The 17,407-nt window shown below is 34.1% G+C and overlaps 2 protein-coding genes and 1 long non-coding RNA gene across 6 annotated transcripts in view; 1 reads left to right on the top strand and 2 right to left on the bottom strand.

Moving 5' to 3' along the window:
* Positions 1–1,047, bottom strand: part of tada2a (transcriptional adaptor 2A) — a 33,488-nt gene extending 32,441 nt beyond the window's left edge. For 2 of the 3 annotated variants that reach the window (XM_005157436.6, XM_073923351.1), the window contains exon 1: positions 784–1,047. In XM_005157436.6, coding sequence (XP_005157493.1) covers positions 784–808 — 25 coding nt within the window. In that variant the 5' untranslated portion in view covers positions 809–1,047. 3 annotated transcript variants of the gene reach the window in all.
* The window catches only part of rab34a (RAB34, member RAS oncogene family a), a 626,412-nt gene that overhangs the window by 298,606 nt on the left and 310,399 nt on the right, over positions 1–17,407 (top strand). The gene's annotated exons all lie outside the window — the stretch shown is intronic.
* Positions 4,709–8,241, bottom strand: si:ch211-33e4.2. The gene is made up of 4 exons (NR_170081.1): positions 7,867–8,241; positions 6,029–6,147; positions 5,793–5,827; positions 4,709–5,048 (listed from the first exon to the last, which is right to left on the bottom strand). It is a non-coding gene; the product is annotated as a si:ch211-33e4.2 (long non-coding RNA).

Below are 17,407 nucleotides of genomic sequence, written 5' to 3'. Positions count from 1 at the left end.
CAAAGTTCTCATACCGTCAGAATCTTATACCGACCTATGCCTATTTGTGAAGCATAAAGTATACAGTAAGGGGGTCTTAAAACTATTTCTGGTTAATACAACATTCACCTGAGGTATGATTACAGTTAATGCACTGCAGCTACTGCATTTTACTTTATAGTTTCTACCATTAATATAATTTGTTTTACCATTTATGAATTACAACACCATGGTACAGCATCATATATTCCACTTAAAAGCATTGTGAATTATTTACTACATTCATTAAACTCACAATATAAATAGTTATAAAATGTTTTAAATACAATAAATAAATTTACAAATTAAATATTTGTATAAAAAATAAACATTAAAAAACTCATATGCTACATTTTATTTCATATATATACTTTAAATTATTGTTATTTATTTATATAAAAAAATATATATACACATTTTTTTAAAGAAATCATGACTTTATACTTTAATGCACTGATTTGTTTTATATAAGTTATATGTATTACAAATCGGGGGCAGCATGGTACAGTTTAAGATGCCGTACTGCAATATGCATTATGTTAAGCGTTATTAATAAGTGTATTATCATAACATGATGTACTCCAGAGAAATTCAAATATTGTCATGGCACAAAATACAACGTACGTCGTAAATGGCTCTTACAGAGTCATTTTAGCTGACATCCGTTTACTATGGTACATTTCTGTATCAAATACCAGAGCTATTTAGTTTTCATATTTAGGCTGTTTCCCCAAGAGTACTAGATTTACTAAACAAGAAACTTACTTCCAAATGACGCCAGTCTATCCATGTTGTAAATGAATGATGGGATCTGGAAAATGTAAAACCTTCCTCCTCCTCTTCCACTCGTTTGGAAAAAAATTGAGATCTTTCTGTGATTTGTGCTGAATTAAACTGGGCGGTTGTACCGATTATGCCTCGTCGTTAAAAAGCAAAGAATAAAAACATAATCTTATGCTCTGTTTAACACATTATTGAGAATGTAAACACAGTGCTTCTGCTCGATCTGTGCAGCTCAGTGAACAACATTAGGAGGGGAAGTGACGTTCTTCCACAGCGCCCCTCAGCGGCACCTGCGCGATACATACATACATGAATATGTGACAGACTCGCGAGCTCAGCCTTTCTACAGTGAGGTCAAGATCTCTCAAGTGACTTTTAATAATCATCTACAGTATAACTGATAGCCTACTTTACACTGGACACTTGAGGAATATCAGACCAGATATTTCGTTTTCATCACTTTCCCACCTGTAAATCATCGTAAGTATTTTTTTACGGATTCATTTCTCATAGTTTTATAAGAGGCGTTCAACTCATAGATATTTATAATTGATATCTATTATATAATGTCGATGGTTCAGCTTCAGGATGATCCTGTTTTTATACATTATTTAGTATTAATAGATTACTATGAAAGTTAGAATTATTATTATGATTATTATTATTATTAGGTTATTACATTGATATATAAATTACATAATTATAATTTTTACTTTTACTTTCCTTTGGCCTTTTCCTTGCTTTAGCGTGGTTACCACAGCGAAATGAACCGTCAATATCTTAATTTTATGAAATTTCATTTTTCCTTTTGTTAATGTTGGTTATTGTATTTACTAACATGAGCAAATGAGGAAATGCTAATGAACAACAGATTTATTACAGTACTTGTTCCTCTTTTTTAACGTTTGTTAATGACAATAAAGTTGTTCATTGTTAGTCAACGTAACTCACAGTGCACTGACTAATATTAACAAGCACAACTTTAGATTTTAATAATGTTGAACTCGGTCGAGGCAGTGACGCAGTAGGTAGTGCTGTCGCCTCACAGCAAGAAGGTCGCTGGGTCGAACAGTTGGCGTTTCTGTGTGGAGTTTGCATGTTCTCCATGTCTTAGCGTGGGTTTCCTTCGGGTGCTCCGGATTCCCCCACAGTCCAAAGACATGCGGTACAGATGAATTGGGTAAGCTAAATTGTCCGTAGTGTATGAGTGTGTGTGTGTGAATGTGTGTGTGGATGTTTCCCAGAAATGGGTTGCAGATGGAAGGGCATCCGCTGCGTAAAAACTTGCTGGATAAGTTGGCAGTTCATTCCGCTGTGGCGACCCCGGATTAATAAAGGGACTAAGCCGACAAGAAAATGAATGAATGAATAATGTTGAACTCAAAAAATGCCATACAGATTTGATAATGCTTAGTTCATGTTAGTAAATGCATTAACAAACATTAACTAACAGACCATTATTTTGAAGTATCACCCTGATATTTTTAGTTATGCACACTTTTATGTATTGTCCATTTAGCTTTTTAAATTAATTGAATTTAGGAAAAGATAACATTTACTCTGTCTCTTAACCTCTGAAAAAAAAAACACTGTATTTAAGTCCATTTATTCTTGTTGTTATTATAAATTGTGAAAAAATCATCCAACCGTTTTAAATTCATGATTGAGCTATTCCAGCGTTATGGATGTGACTTTTGCAAAACATAAATTCACAGAGAAACTGTTAACGTGTTTATATTTTCCAAAACAACTAACCACAGAGTAATGGGATCAGAAAAACATCGATCTGTAAACATTTTTTAGATCTTAAATGAGGGAAATAAACATGCGTTATGGATGATGAAAAAAGTTAGTGAGTTTACAGCATTCGACATACTTTGTAGAAATTCTGTGAATTAAACTGCACACCCCAAAATAAACAATGCTAATCGTAAGGATAAGAGTTGGCTTACTATAGGAAATAAAAAATACTGATTTTATTAATTGCAATGAGAAAAAAAATGGTTATGGATGTGAAAGATTTGTAATATCCACTTGTATGACTTTGGTAAATCAAATGTAAAACATTAACGAGATATTTTTGAGTGTTTCTAAAGTACTGTAAAATACTTGCTTCCACAAATAAATTTAGAAATGGTTGCTATTTTGGTGAAAACTATTTTTTTTTTCATAGCAAAGTTGACATTTGAATGGAATTGCTCGATTGTAAATTTAAAAGCACAAATGTGAAACTGCTAGTTTACAATGAGTATGCAAATTTTATTTAGAAAGACTTCTCCCATATTGGAGCAGTCAATGATGGTCCATGAATGGTTTGCTGCACAATGTTGTGGCATCTTGAAAAACTAATTTCAAATTTATTTTTAGTGATTTCATGTTTTAGTGGTTAGTTTAAATATTTAACACTTCAAGATGATAGACATATTGACATCAGAGTCTTAGGACATACAAACTCTGGGCACACATATACAGTATTTAAAGTAAAACACACAGTATTTAAAGTAAAACACATGCAATATGATGGAATAGTCTTCATTGTCTTCAAAATAAAAGAGCCAATGGGACTTTTAATGCACAGGGACTTTTAATTTTCAGTAAGTCAACTTAAGAGCTTCCGGTGAACTGCCATGGCATTACAAAATAGTCACGTTTAAGATTTGATTTCTTAAAAATAATCTATGATCTTCTTTACTGCCTAATTGAGATACGATATAAAGTGGGCCTTAGACCAAACAAGAAGCACTAAATAGGGTATATGCAGAGCTAGTATTTCTTCCCATACCCATAAACTTCCGGTGAACGGTTAATGTGACTTTTTTTCAATTTTACACAGTTCCTTTTACAGCATCAATGTTGTAATGTAATTAAAATCGATATGTTAAATAGAGTTCAGCATTCATTTAGTTGTTGAAGCGGAAACCGAGATGAAAAGCTGTTTACATGCACGCACCCATCAGGATCAGCAGGCAAGCACAGAAACACCATTGGAAACACTTGAGTAAAACAAATTAAAATATTTTAAAGACATGACATGGGAAAATGTAATTTAATTCAGTGCTTCTTGTACAGTCTGAGGCCCATTTTACAACGTATATCATTTAGGAAGTGAAGATCGTTCATTTTTAAAGAAAACAGACCATAAACATACCGATTTTGTAATAGCATACTGTTCACTGGAAGCGTTTGACCCAGGTTACTGACAAATTAAAAGTCCTTCAGCATGTTTCTGCATTCAGTATACCCTATTGCATTACATTGTTCCACACCATGTCTATCAAATATGACAATATATTTTACCACAGTATTTTCATTTGAGTTTCTCTGCTTGCCTGCTGCTCCTGCAGCGCATGTGTTAAACATTTAAATGGCCTTTTATCTCGTTTTATGCCTCAACAACTAAATAAATGCTTAAGTCTATTTAACTGATTAGATTTTAATTAAATTACATTATCAGTGCTGTAAAAGGAACCTTATGAAATTGAATATACTATAGTCAGATTAACCATTCAATGGAAGTTTATTGGTGGCTGAAAAACACTTGTTGCATGTATAGCCCATTGCAAATTGACTTTTTTGTCAGTGCAGCAGCTGTTGGAAGCTCCAGCTGTGACAGAAACCATCAATGAGAGGTGCAGGACTGCACTTGTGCACTAGCTGATCTGGTCTGAATAACTTGTTTGACCATTACTTTCTTTCAGAGAGAATCCAGCTGGTGTCAAAATGCCAGCAGAGGTCACTAATGAAACATTACAAAATAAATGCCTTTGGTTTGCTCAAATGGTCACCCATTCCTGACAACTGACTACTTATTTTCACATACCAATGTCGACAGGTATGGTCTTGTCATGTGGGAAACACGTTGATTTGTGTAAAGCAGTGTGAAATGTCAAATTAATAACACAGCATATTAGAACAGTTCTCAGGCTTTTTATTTGATTTTTAATTATAAACAATGAACATGAACAACCAAGGATGATAGCCTATAATACCATTGTAAAGACCATTACTTGGAGCCTTTTCAACAGGGTAAACTCAATTTTACATCTTTCTTGATCTAATCACAACAAAGGATCCCAGTTAAATAGTACCAATGGATTACGCAACGCAATTAACTCCCAAACTAGACTTCTAATGGCCAGCATTCCTCCCTCTTCTCCCAGGTCTCTTCTTTTTGGGGTGCTGCTTGTGAACATGGATGTGAGTCTCTACAACAACTCTCACATGCAGCATTGGACAAGGTGTTTGAGCTGTATTGGAACAGATTATGCAGGGTGTGTGGTTATTGCAAATGAATTCTGAACAGACATGCACTTAAAATGACATTTCTAAGTAGAGCTGGGTGATTAATCGAAGAAGGCGATTTTCACATGGGGCTTCACATTTGCTAAGTGGTTATTGTCACCTCACAGCAAGAAGGTGACTTGTTCTGAGTCCCGGCTAGACCTGGCAGCATTTCTGCGTGGAGTTTGCATGTTCTCTCTATATTTTTATTCCAGGTTCTCCAGTCTCCCTCATGGTCCAAAGAAGTGTTACAGGTGGACTGAATAAAATTATTTTTCCGTAGTGTGTGAATGGGAGAGTGTGTGCTCTGTGTAGTAAATGCTGGACATAAAATGACCCAGATTATAACATTTTTACTTCAAACTAACTTCATAACTTTAATTAAGTAGTTGAAATAAATTCTTATGTAAGATGGTTCCTTAGTCATTTGATTATTAGTCACACTGAATCAATGAAAGCAGTTCAATCTTCTGTTTATAATGCAACGCTAAGGGAATGCCTTCTGTTTCTTCCTCATGGGTATTTGGAGTTTCACTTGAGAGCGCCCTCTGCCCTTTGGAGGAGATTTAATGCTTATCGCCCAGTTGTGCTTCCCTGACTAGATGCGCATGACAAAGGTTGTATTTATGAATTAATTTCAATTAATCACCCAGCCCTATTTCTAAGAGCTCAAATAATAAAAATAAACAGGAATAAAAAGAGAATCTTACCATTTCGCAGATTCTCTGCATGAATGAGTCCTTGCCTGTTGCGAACACAAACGTTTTAAGTTTGCTAAAAATACATTCTTAGAGAAAGAATGGATAAGAAAGCAAATATTTAGCAATTAGATTGCACAGCAGTATTGTTAGGCTTGTGGCCTTAGTTTGCAATGCGTGACGGTACTGTGGTGATTCTAGACTAATCATCTTTAAGACATCTCTTTCAATGAATATTTAAAACTTACCTTGACAGGTATCTAGCATAACCCATCAAATCTGGGGTGCAGCCGGTGGTATAACCAACTGTATCGTATACAATCTCACGATTATATCCCCAAGGATCATCTTGACACTGAATGGAAATCTGTAATAAAACACAAAACACAGAACCCCTACATTAACAGCAGTGTGTGTAATTGAGTTACTTACATTTAATAAATTCTTTCTCCAAAACATTATCCTTGAGTTGAAGTGTTTTCTTAGACTTAGCAATATTATAATTAATAGTAGTATAACAAAATGTGGGCAATGTAAAACACAGCTCAAACGAGTTAATTTAATTAATCAGATCTTTATAAGAATTTGCTTGCATTTCTATTGAAAAATACGTTGTTTCAGCCAATCATTTGCCAAAACATTGGTAATCATGACCACTGATAAAATTTGTAATATCAACGACCAAATAGATGACATAAAATAACACAACAACCCATTTAAGCATAATTTAAAACAAAGTCAAAATTTAAAGTACAAGGTTTTAAAACACTGATTGATTGATTGATATGTAAAATTTTGTAGTGTAGCCAGACGTTTATCTTAATATTTAAAGCCCTCTACACTGTAAAGAAACAAAACAATTTCTTGCTGCTTTAACTATTTTATTTGAATCAAATGATCTTTTCTCGACATTCATCAAACTGTTAAAAAATATTAAGTAAACTTAGTATAAACCGGATCTTTTTTTGTCATTTTTTACAATAGACCATGCTTTTCCTTTTTGTGTTTTGAAGAACCTCATAAAGAAAAATGTACAAAAGTATTATTGCTTTTATTATTATTATTATTATTATTAAAATAATAATAAAAATACATCTTACAAAATATAAGCATAATTTTATTGAAAATGTGCACAACCCCTGTCTCTCATCTAAAAAATGCTATAATGCTAATGCCGTTCATTAACGGTTTACTCAAAATGCAAATTTTTTGCAGGCTATTATTCAGTATCATTTTAAAAGCTGGTTGCTAGAAAATGTTTAGCCAAAAATGGCTTCGTAGCGTCAAATGAAAGTAAAGGAAGCACAACTGTTCTTACTTACTGATATTTCATTCAATAAGCCTTGTTATCTTGACTATAACCAAGAAAATGTCCTAATCATTATCATGTTTTTAATCATTATACAGAAACTAAAATCTAAGCAGTTACCATAAGTCGAACATGCATGCATGACCAACTGACAAACGAGGTCATGCAAAGACACACGCTCAAATCAAAACGGTAAATGTCATTTCCCTAAATAACGAAAATATTTTCAATTGGCCGGTTTTATTCCTCTTAAAAAAACATATATAGGCTAACAAGTAGATTTAAATTTCACCTTTTCACCTGCGAAATCCATTCTGTGAAGACCTGATTTGAGAGTGACCTCAAGACCTGAAGTTTAGCAGATATGACTTTGATACGTAATAACGTTTTGCTACGTAAAGACGCTTTGATACGTAAAGACGCTTTGATACGTAAGGACTTTTAACTTGTCATTCCCTCACATATAAATAATATAACATAAACACAACAAAGTTGTTGTAAGATATGTAATTTTCGCCCAGAAGTTTCATGCAGATTTCACAAAACAATTGGAAAACAAACAAACAAACAAACAAACAAACAAACAACAACAAAAAAAAAAAAAAACAGCAAGTACACACAGCAAATTAAACAAACTTTTGACGAGACTGGAATTGTGTTCTCTACTAACACTAATCCAGCTTTTAGAATGTACATTGTTTTACAGTATAAGGGAAATCAAATATTCTGTATCTTCAGTTGGTATCTTGTCATACTGTATTTGTCATATTCTCTCACCTTTTCTGACAAGCCGGTGTCTGTAAGTTGGATCTGAACAGTGTTCCGTTCCCATTTACTAGTTATCCTGATGCCAAAGTTTTTTATAAAAAAAAAAATAAAATAAAATCACTCATTTTCATAGCTTATATCCAAGCATAGTGAATATATTCCCTTCATGTTGGTCTTCTCTGCGTCGTTCCTTTATACTGTGTGATTCTGAGATATCCTTTCTAAAATAGAGGAAATGTTTTTCATATCAGCCCATTTCCTGCATCCCTTTCCTGTATCCCTATAGCATAAAATAAGCATAAAATTAAAACAATTCTGCTTGAAATATGCCCTTAGCTTTTTAAATTAGTGATCATTGGCTTTCCAGCAAACATCAGATGGTTTTATCGGAGAATGTTAGAGAATAAAAGGCTGATACATTTCCTGTTTAAGTTACCTCCCAGCTAGCAAAATTATTGTGGCTCAAATCCTGCCCTCACCAGACACTCACATCCGGCCTACATAACGCATGGAATGATGGCTCTTGGGCGGTCCGCTCCTGTTTTACAGATCTGGGACACAATTAAGACATTGCAATATCACATATCAGCCAGAATTCAACCAAATGAACTAGAACTGACCCTATTCTGGACCACAGTTTGCTTTTATTCTGGCCCAGATCTGGCCTACACCTTTCACTTGCGGTGTGGCAAAGTACAAAAATCCCAGCATGCATTGCAGTATGACTATAGCTTATTGATGCTCCAGTTTTAATTTTTTGCTGTTGATTCAGCTGTTTATTTTGACGTTGTTGATTTTGTCACTCTTAGTCTCCTGTTTGTGACTTTTTTCCCCATTTTGTTCATTTTTTTTCAGTTAATAAACCTTTATAATTTTGTGGCTTGTGCAAGCATGATCTTACCTTACCTTTAATAATGGATTAAACATTTGTTAACATCAGTGAATTATATTATTTCATCACAGTTTGTGCCTCACTTATTTTTATTTATTTTTTATTTAATTTAAATTTTATTATTATTTTTTTTACTTGGCTTGTTTGCTTTAATGAGTAAACTTTTCAAGCAAAGTTCTTAAAAGTTACAGCAGCCCAAAATAAAATTTATATTAAGAAGTTCAGGGCTAAGAGCCCAACTAAAGCGAACACTTTTCTCCATAATGGTGACTTAAGTCTATGTGGTCCACATATGTACCTGACTGATTATCTGACCATCTCAGTGAACAAATTATGATCTCTAATGCAAGTACTGAACCTTGCATATATAGATATACTTATAAAAATATAAATTCTCATTTGCCTACCAATGCAAAAATGTTTCTATAAACTTTCCTGCACCAAAAAAATTTTACACCAGGACTAAGAATTCTGGTTATATAACCAGATATATACTGTATATCTTGTGCAGTAGTTCTTATCTCGGATAATCATGCTTCCACTGTTTACACTCTACTGTTTACACCAGTGTGAAAACCACCTTTGGAACTTTTATTTTAAAGAATTAAAATTAAACTGATGTTCGACTGAGAATTGAGTAACTGAAAAGTCTAAACACTCTTGAAAATCAACACAAGTCAGATAGGTGTAGACTCATTTTATTGGATAAAAGGCAAACATTTCAGTCACAATGTTCTCATACAGTGAACAATGTTAATGCCAAGCTTACTATGTTGAAACTAAAAGACATCTTAATTAACATGATCATTTAGTAGATCACATGATCAAACAGCCTGATCTCACGAGAAAACGTAAGTATTTTACGTTTTGCCAGTTTAGTGGCTAATTCGTACGATTTCGTACGAGTTCAGTCGTACGAAATGGTATGATTTTAAAAAGGAGGCGTGGCACCTGACCCCACCCCTAACCCCAACCATCATTGGGGGATAAGCAAATCGTACTAAATTGTACGAATTAGATCGTACGAATTTATACGAATTAGCCACTAAATGAAAAAGTTACAAATTGCCGTGAGATTGTGTTGGATCAAACTACATCAAGCAAAATGAACTAATAAAAGAAGATAAAACATGAAGAAAAATTAAGGAAAAAAGTTAATAACAATAAAAAATATGAATGAATCAAATTATAATGTAAAAAAAGAAATCAGCTTGTGCACAAAAAAGTGATTGATAATATATATCAGACTAGGGAACCATGTTTGGAAATAAGTTCATAAAATGATTGAGAATTGAAACGTTGACACTAAATAGTAGATGTGAACAAACCTGTAATGCTTTAAAGCAGATTCAATTTCACATCCACATGTACAGTAAATGCACAGTTCAATAGCTGAAGATGCATGATCCATAAACTCTGGCTGTGTTTCCTCATCACAACCTGACCTCCATTTAGTTTACTGTGTATGCATTCATGTGCTGTGCTCCGATTGACAGGGTCCTTATGTAGCGTTTACTCCTCTCTGTTCTCTGAGCACAGGATATATTTAATCAGTCCAGTTCACTTGACAAAGAATTTATTCTGAACACCCTTCAATATCTTCACACAAAGCCAAAACCTGGGTCATGCATGCAACAAATCCCAAACGGCCTGCTTCTAGAGCATTTGCTATAGAAGACAATGAGCTTCATGTGCATGAGACCATCATTCATCATCTTGGCTTTCAGTTCCTCCCCTCAATTATGTCACAACATTGTCAACTCATAAGAAAACTGAATGCAGTTTGATGGCATAAATAAATATGATGTAAATGCAATAACATTTACTGAAACGTCTGGGTTTAGCCAACAAAAATTCATTAGTATGATGTAAGGTCTCCTTTTGCAGACTACAGCATCAATTGGCCTTGGTAATGACAGATACTGTACAAGACCTGCACAGTGGCCAGAGGGATTTTGAGCCATTCTTCTTGCAGAATAGTGGATAGAATAGTGGTCACTACATGATGCTTGTGAAGGGAAACTTTTAATGACTTGCTCCTCGAAACACCCAAAATTGGCACAATAAGATAAGATCTGGTGACTGTGCACCAGTCTTGCAGTGTTTATTGGTGCATTATCATCCAGATACACTACACTGCCTTTAGGATACAATATTTGAGCACATGGTCCTCTAGAATGGTTCGGTAGTCCTTGGCAGTTATGCCCCCATCTAGCACAAGTATTGGGCCTAGGGAATGCCAAGCTATTGCAGCCCAAACTATGACTAATCCACCCACTTGCTTCACTCTGGGCATACAACAGTCTGGGTGGTACGCTTTTTTGGGGCTTCTTCACACCGTAACTCTCCCAGATGTGGGAAAGATTGTGAAGGTGGACTCATCGGAGAACAATACAAGTTTCACATTGTCCACAGCGCAAGATTTTCACTGCTGGCACCATGAAAACCGATGTTTGCAATGGCAGGATTGACCAAATGAAATGAAGAAGTTTGGCTATAGCAGCTCGGCATGTGTATTAACCCTATGGAGCTGCGGACGAACAGTTTTGGTGGAAAATTGTCAGTTGCCTGTATTTTCTGTATGATTAATTAACATAAAATCCTTTATTAGCTCTAAAATGAGTGATACATATCTGCTGCAACTTTTTAAAATATAAAAATAAATATTATTTTCCTTTTATTTACTCTTTTTGGGTTGTATTATGGGAGTTTAATCTCTGTTCTGACAACTTTAATTTAGAAAAATTTAACAAAGTGATTTTACTGACTTCATTTTGTAGTTTAAAATGATATATATTGTATGATCATGCAAATTACAGCACTAAAACCAATTAACGGGTTAGTTCACCAAGTCACTACAGTAGGTTATTTGCAAACTGCCTGCACTTTTATTGAAGTTTATTTAATACTGTATGAAGCATCACATAATAGATTGTTGTCTTATGTGTTCACAGAATAAATTGTTACTTTGTGGATATTATTTGCAATTTATTGATATTTTTTTGCTACTATTTGATATTATTTGATATTTATTGATATCAATTTTTGTTCCAACCCTTAATGCTGATTAGTCAGTACTGTGGCTGTTTTTTTAAACAATCGTTAGTGTGAAAACTTACCCATGTGTTATGTATTTCAGCAAAATTAACTCTTTATTATTATATAAAGTATGCTGGGTCAATTAAATATAATTTAAAGGCCATGCTCTTTCCAGTTAAAAAACAATTTGTGAGATATATTGATGTGTGAAGCCCACTATTTCCAGAATGTGGAGGGAATATATATATATTTACTGAGTAAAAAAAAAAAACAGTTGCATAAAAACAGTTCAGTTTAAATTTTAATCAAGCTTATCAAAACTAATTCATAATAAAGGCTTAGCATCAAAAATATCATAAAAAACAATTTAAAAATTGTAATATTAAACATACTTTATCTAGCGTTTGACTATACAGTACATTGCAATTGTACTACTATTCAAGATTAAAATAGCAAAAATGCTAAAAGCAAGAAAGTGTTGCAAAAGTGATAAATGCACTTTTCATCAAAGTTAGAGATTGGTTTCATCTTTTTGGGATTTGATTTGTTTTTTTGCCCTCTTTCGAAGTTTTTTCTTCTTTCCTTTTGGATGCACCGGCTTCTCCTTTTTTTTGCGTTCATCTCCATTCATCAGTTCTCGGCCGTTGCTTCCTATCTCATTCTCAACCTGTGCCCTACAACCCGTAGAGGGCCCTATATCACAACACATTCCACAGTTAGTGCTGAAACAAACAATACCGTTCTCTAATATATACAGTATTTGATAGTTTCTCACCATCTGTGAATGTTAGGCTTTCAGCATCCATAACATCTGTGTTAGTGGAGAATCCAGCAGATGCTCTGATATGTCTGTTCACAGCAAATGAAATCTGAACTTGACCAGCAGCTGAGGAAACATTAATCAAATGGATACTAGCAACATACAGTATAATGCACACAAATATACAACAAGCCATAGTATTTAGGTTACAAAGCACTGCATACGGATGTTTTTACACATGCAATTTATTGGTGATCTGTGCCACTGCCAAATTTTGTGAAAAGACATGCTGCTTAAAAGCCAGTGTAAATTATACCTGTTAGGACTAAATTTATTCTTTAATATCGCAGCATATAGTTGTAAATTAGTTTATCCATTAAACAATCTGTGTGAAAACAATTAACGTCATAACTGCTTCTGTGCCTGTTTTGTGGTGTTAAAATGATACTGAATTGGTCATTTTATAGTTGCATAAGCCTTAATTTGAATATTTTGTACCATTTTAAGTTCATTTCAAACCAGTTTGAGTTTTTCTTTTCGTTTTTTGGTTGTTCTGTTGAAGACAAAAGAAAATATTTTAAAGAATGTTGAAAACCTGTAACCATTGACGTCAGTAGTATGTGTTTATCCTAGCATATGTACAGTCTGCTTATTGCTAGCACAAATCAGCATGTTTTTAGCATTTTACCTTGTGGCTAGCATGAATTAGCATGCTGCTGTTTTTATAAATGTATTGATTTATTAGCGTGTGGTTAGCATGTTTCAGAACTTGGCTAGCATGTTAAATCAATAAGTACTTACCAATGTGATTTTGTGTTTCTCTAAAAAAAGAGAGAAAAATAGAAATTCTTTAGAAAATATTAAATCAAATACTTTATAAACTCACTGCCCACTTTATTAGGTACACCTGTCCAACTGCTTGTTAACGCAAATTTCTAATCAGTCAATTACATGGCAGCGACTCAATGCAATTAGCCATGTAGACATGGTCAAGACGATCTGCTGCAGAATGGGGAAGAAATGTGATTTATATTACATGGCATGTTTGTTGGTGCCAGACAGGCTGATCTGAGTGTTTCAGAAAATGCTGATCTACTGGGATTATCACAACCATCCATAGGGTTTACAGAGAATGGTCCGAAAAAGTGAAAATCTCCAGTGAGCGACAGTTCTGTGGGTGCAAATGCCTTGTTGATGCTAGAGGTCAGAGGAGAATGGCCAGACTGGTTCCAGCTGATAAAAAGGCAACTGTAACTCAAATAACTCGTTACAACCAAGGTATGCAGAAGAGCGTCATGAACGCACAACACATCCAACCTTGAGGCAGATGGGCTACAGCAGCAGAATATCATATTGGGTAACACTCCTGTCAGTTAAGAAAAGGAAACTGAGGCTACAATTCGCACAGGCTCAGCAAAATTAGACAATAAAATATTGAAAAAAAAAAACGTTGTCTGGTCTAATGAGTCTCGATTTCTGCTGCTACATTCAGATGGTAGGGTCAGATTTAGGCGTTAACAAAATGCAAGCATGGATCCATCCTGATTTTTGTCAACGCTTCAGGCTGCTGCTGGTGGTGTAATGGTGTGGGGGAGATTTTCTTGGCACACTTTGGGTACATCAGTAGCAATTGCACCGTGTCAACGCCACAGCCTACCTAAGTATTGTTGCTGACCATGTCCATCCCTTTATGACCACAGTATACCCATCTTCTAAAGGCTACTTCCAGCAGGATAACGCGCCATGTCATAAAGCACAAATCATCTCAGACTGGTTTCTTGAACATGACAATGAGTTCACTGTACTCAAATGGCCTCCACAGTCACCAGATCGTAACCCAATAGAGCAGGGGTGTCAAACTCAATTCCTGGAGGGCCGAAGCCCTGCACAGTTTAGTTCCAACCCTGCTCCAACACACTTACCTGTAGGTTTCAAACAAGCCTGAAGGACTCAATTAGTTTGATCAGGTGTGTTTAATTAGGGTTGGAACTAAACTGTGCAGAGCTGCGGCCATTTTGGAACTTAGTTTGACACCTGTGCAATAGAGCATCTTCGGGATGTGGTGGAACAGGAGATTTGCTTCTTGGATGTGCAGCCGACAAATTTGCAGCAGCTGCGTGATGCTATCATGTCAATATGGACTTAAATTTCTAAAGAATATTTCAAGTACTGTGTTGAATCTATGCCATGAAGGATTAAGGCAGTTAAGAAGGCAAAAGGGAGTCCCACCTGACACTAGTTGGGTGTACTTAATAAAGTAACGGTGAGTGTATTATGCTGCTTTTCACACTGCGAAATAGTTAACCCTGGGTTATTTTAAACCTTGTATAAACAGAAACCCTATCTCCCTTTACGCTTCAAACTGCTCTTAATTTCTCGATGGTTAATAGTTAACATAATGCTATTATATTGACAATTTACACTATACATGTTTCATAATTACACATTATAGGGTTTAGAATGATGATAACCAGGGTTTAACACAGTTTATCTATCAGGTAAATATCAAAACGTTTTACCCATGATGATGTGATGCAGTCACAAATGGAGTGCACCTCCGTAATGGAAAAGATCCTTGATCATAAACCACTTCAGCATGTAAACCGATTTGGTCATCCTGACACTCGACTGAAATCTGCGCATGGAATGTTAAACACGTTATTTATAGCTTCCAAGTGTTTAAACAAAGATTTTGTTATCTATTTTAACAAACCACAACAATCTTAATTACTTTCTCAATGTCTTCACACTGAACTGGAACCTAAAAAACAGAGATGAATGTAAAAGATGTTCAAAATGTGAACCAATGACTAAAATTCCTAAAAAAAAGTTCCTAAAATAGCTTTAGCACTACAAAGTTCATGCGAACCTCTCGAAACCCCAGATTTCTAGATGTGACTGCGGTGTCTTCGGTTCGCTGTCTCGCCTACAGAAGATTTGACTAATCAAATTACTCATCAACAAACTTGTTTTTCAGGCTACACTCTACAAACGCAGTTCCCATTTTGTATTAGTTACTTAATATTCTGATAATAACTAATTTTTTCCAACCAAACAAACCACTGGCTTCCGACATGTTAGCAGCATATGCTAATGCTAACAAATTTGTTATTAAAACCTACACTTCTGCAATAAAGAAAGCTAATTTTTGTGATATATAGGTTTCAGCTTTAACATTTCATATGTTAATGTATTAAGTGTGTAGAGTAAAGTTATAATTTTTAATTACCCTTCGGGATCCACGTGCCATGGTTGCTGTATGTCACCAAGTGATGTTGTTTTGAGTGTGCACTCTTTAAATGACTCATTTTTTGGCACTTGTTTATTGAGATGTATGGCGTCATTTCCTTTACAGTGTTATGAAGCGGCACACGTTGAATTATTTGCTTATCTGTAAACACTTGCATACTTTGAGATTTAGATGGGTGAGATTACTTTAACGCTGATTGAGCACAGCAAAATGAAGTTTGTTTCTATTTTTCACAAGAACCGCATCATGTAAGTGGTTTCGTAGGTGCTCTTTAGGTGGGATTTTAGTATGGTTAGGGTCAGGTTTAGTGGTATAGGTTTAAAGGTGGGTTAATGTGTAAAGTATGGCCAACAGTGTAACTATGAATGTAATTATATAATCTCATTACAGATGTAATTACATGCAGATATTTATTCAAGCACAAGTCAAATGAAAACATATGAGTTTACTCAATAAGTACACTGTAACTAAGTTTTAATTTCAAAGTAAGTAGATTTTAGTTATGGCCACTTAACAAGTGAGACCAAATTTTCAAAATGTGTGAGATATAGGACTTAAATGTATTTTGTAAAAGTTTAATGTACCTTAATTTATAAATATTTTTGTCATCCATAAACTCCATATCTGATAATATTTTTTCTTCTGGAGAAAGTCTTGTTTGTTTTATTTTTGCTGAATAATAATTAATAATAAATAAAAAAAAACATTTTAAGTTCAAAATTATCAGCCCCTTTAAGCTATATATTTTTTGATAGTAAAAATAATAAACCATCATTATACAATAAACTTGCCTAATTACCCTAACCTGCCTACACTGTAAAAAAAAATCTGTAATTTAAAAAAGCGTAAAATAACGACTGTTAAATTACAGAAATTTAACGTAAAATAACAGACATTAAATTACATAACATTATTTGCATTAAAATTTCTGGTAAACTTCTGTAATTCAACCTCTGTTATTTTACAGTAAATTTCTGTAATTTAATGGACGTTTTTTTTTTTTTTTTTTTTCACCCCAGCTGCCGGAAATAAACCATAAAATTCCGGAATTTATTTACAGTGTATTTAACTTATTTAACCTAGTAAAGCTTTTAAATGTCACTGTAAGCTGTATAGAAGTGTCTTGAAAAATATCTAGTACAATATTATGTACTGTCATTATGGCAAAGAAAAAAGAAATCAGTTATTAGAGAAGAGTAAAACTATTATGTTTAGAAATGTGTTAAAAAAATCTTCTTTCCGTTAAAAAGAAATTCAGTGACAAAAATAAACGGGGGGGGGGGGGGTAATTCAGGGGGCTAATAATTCTGACTTCAACGGTATATACATATGCTTAACCAAAAAAAAAAATTAGAGAAATAATATACTTAATAATATTTATTTAAATTTTTTTGAATATTGAATTTGATGTTATTTGTTTATATTGATTTCATTTGTCTGAAAATTATGTGCTTTTCAACCTTTTTAATCTTTTTATTAAAAAAAATCCTGATCAAGTTACAATTTCACACATTTAAAATATATTCATATATTCACTTCAAATGTAATATCGAATGACACGTTGCAGTTAAAAGTACTTAACAAATAAGACGTGTGCTTTTGAAGAGCA

This window comes from Danio rerio, chromosome 15 (genome assembly GCF_049306965.1).
Source record: "Danio rerio strain Tuebingen ecotype United States chromosome 15, GRCz12tu, whole genome shotgun sequence".
In the NCBI taxonomy this organism is placed as follows: Eukaryota; Metazoa; Chordata; class Actinopteri; order Cypriniformes; family Danionidae; genus Danio; species Danio rerio.
This window is presented reverse-complemented; position numbering and strand designations above follow the sequence as displayed.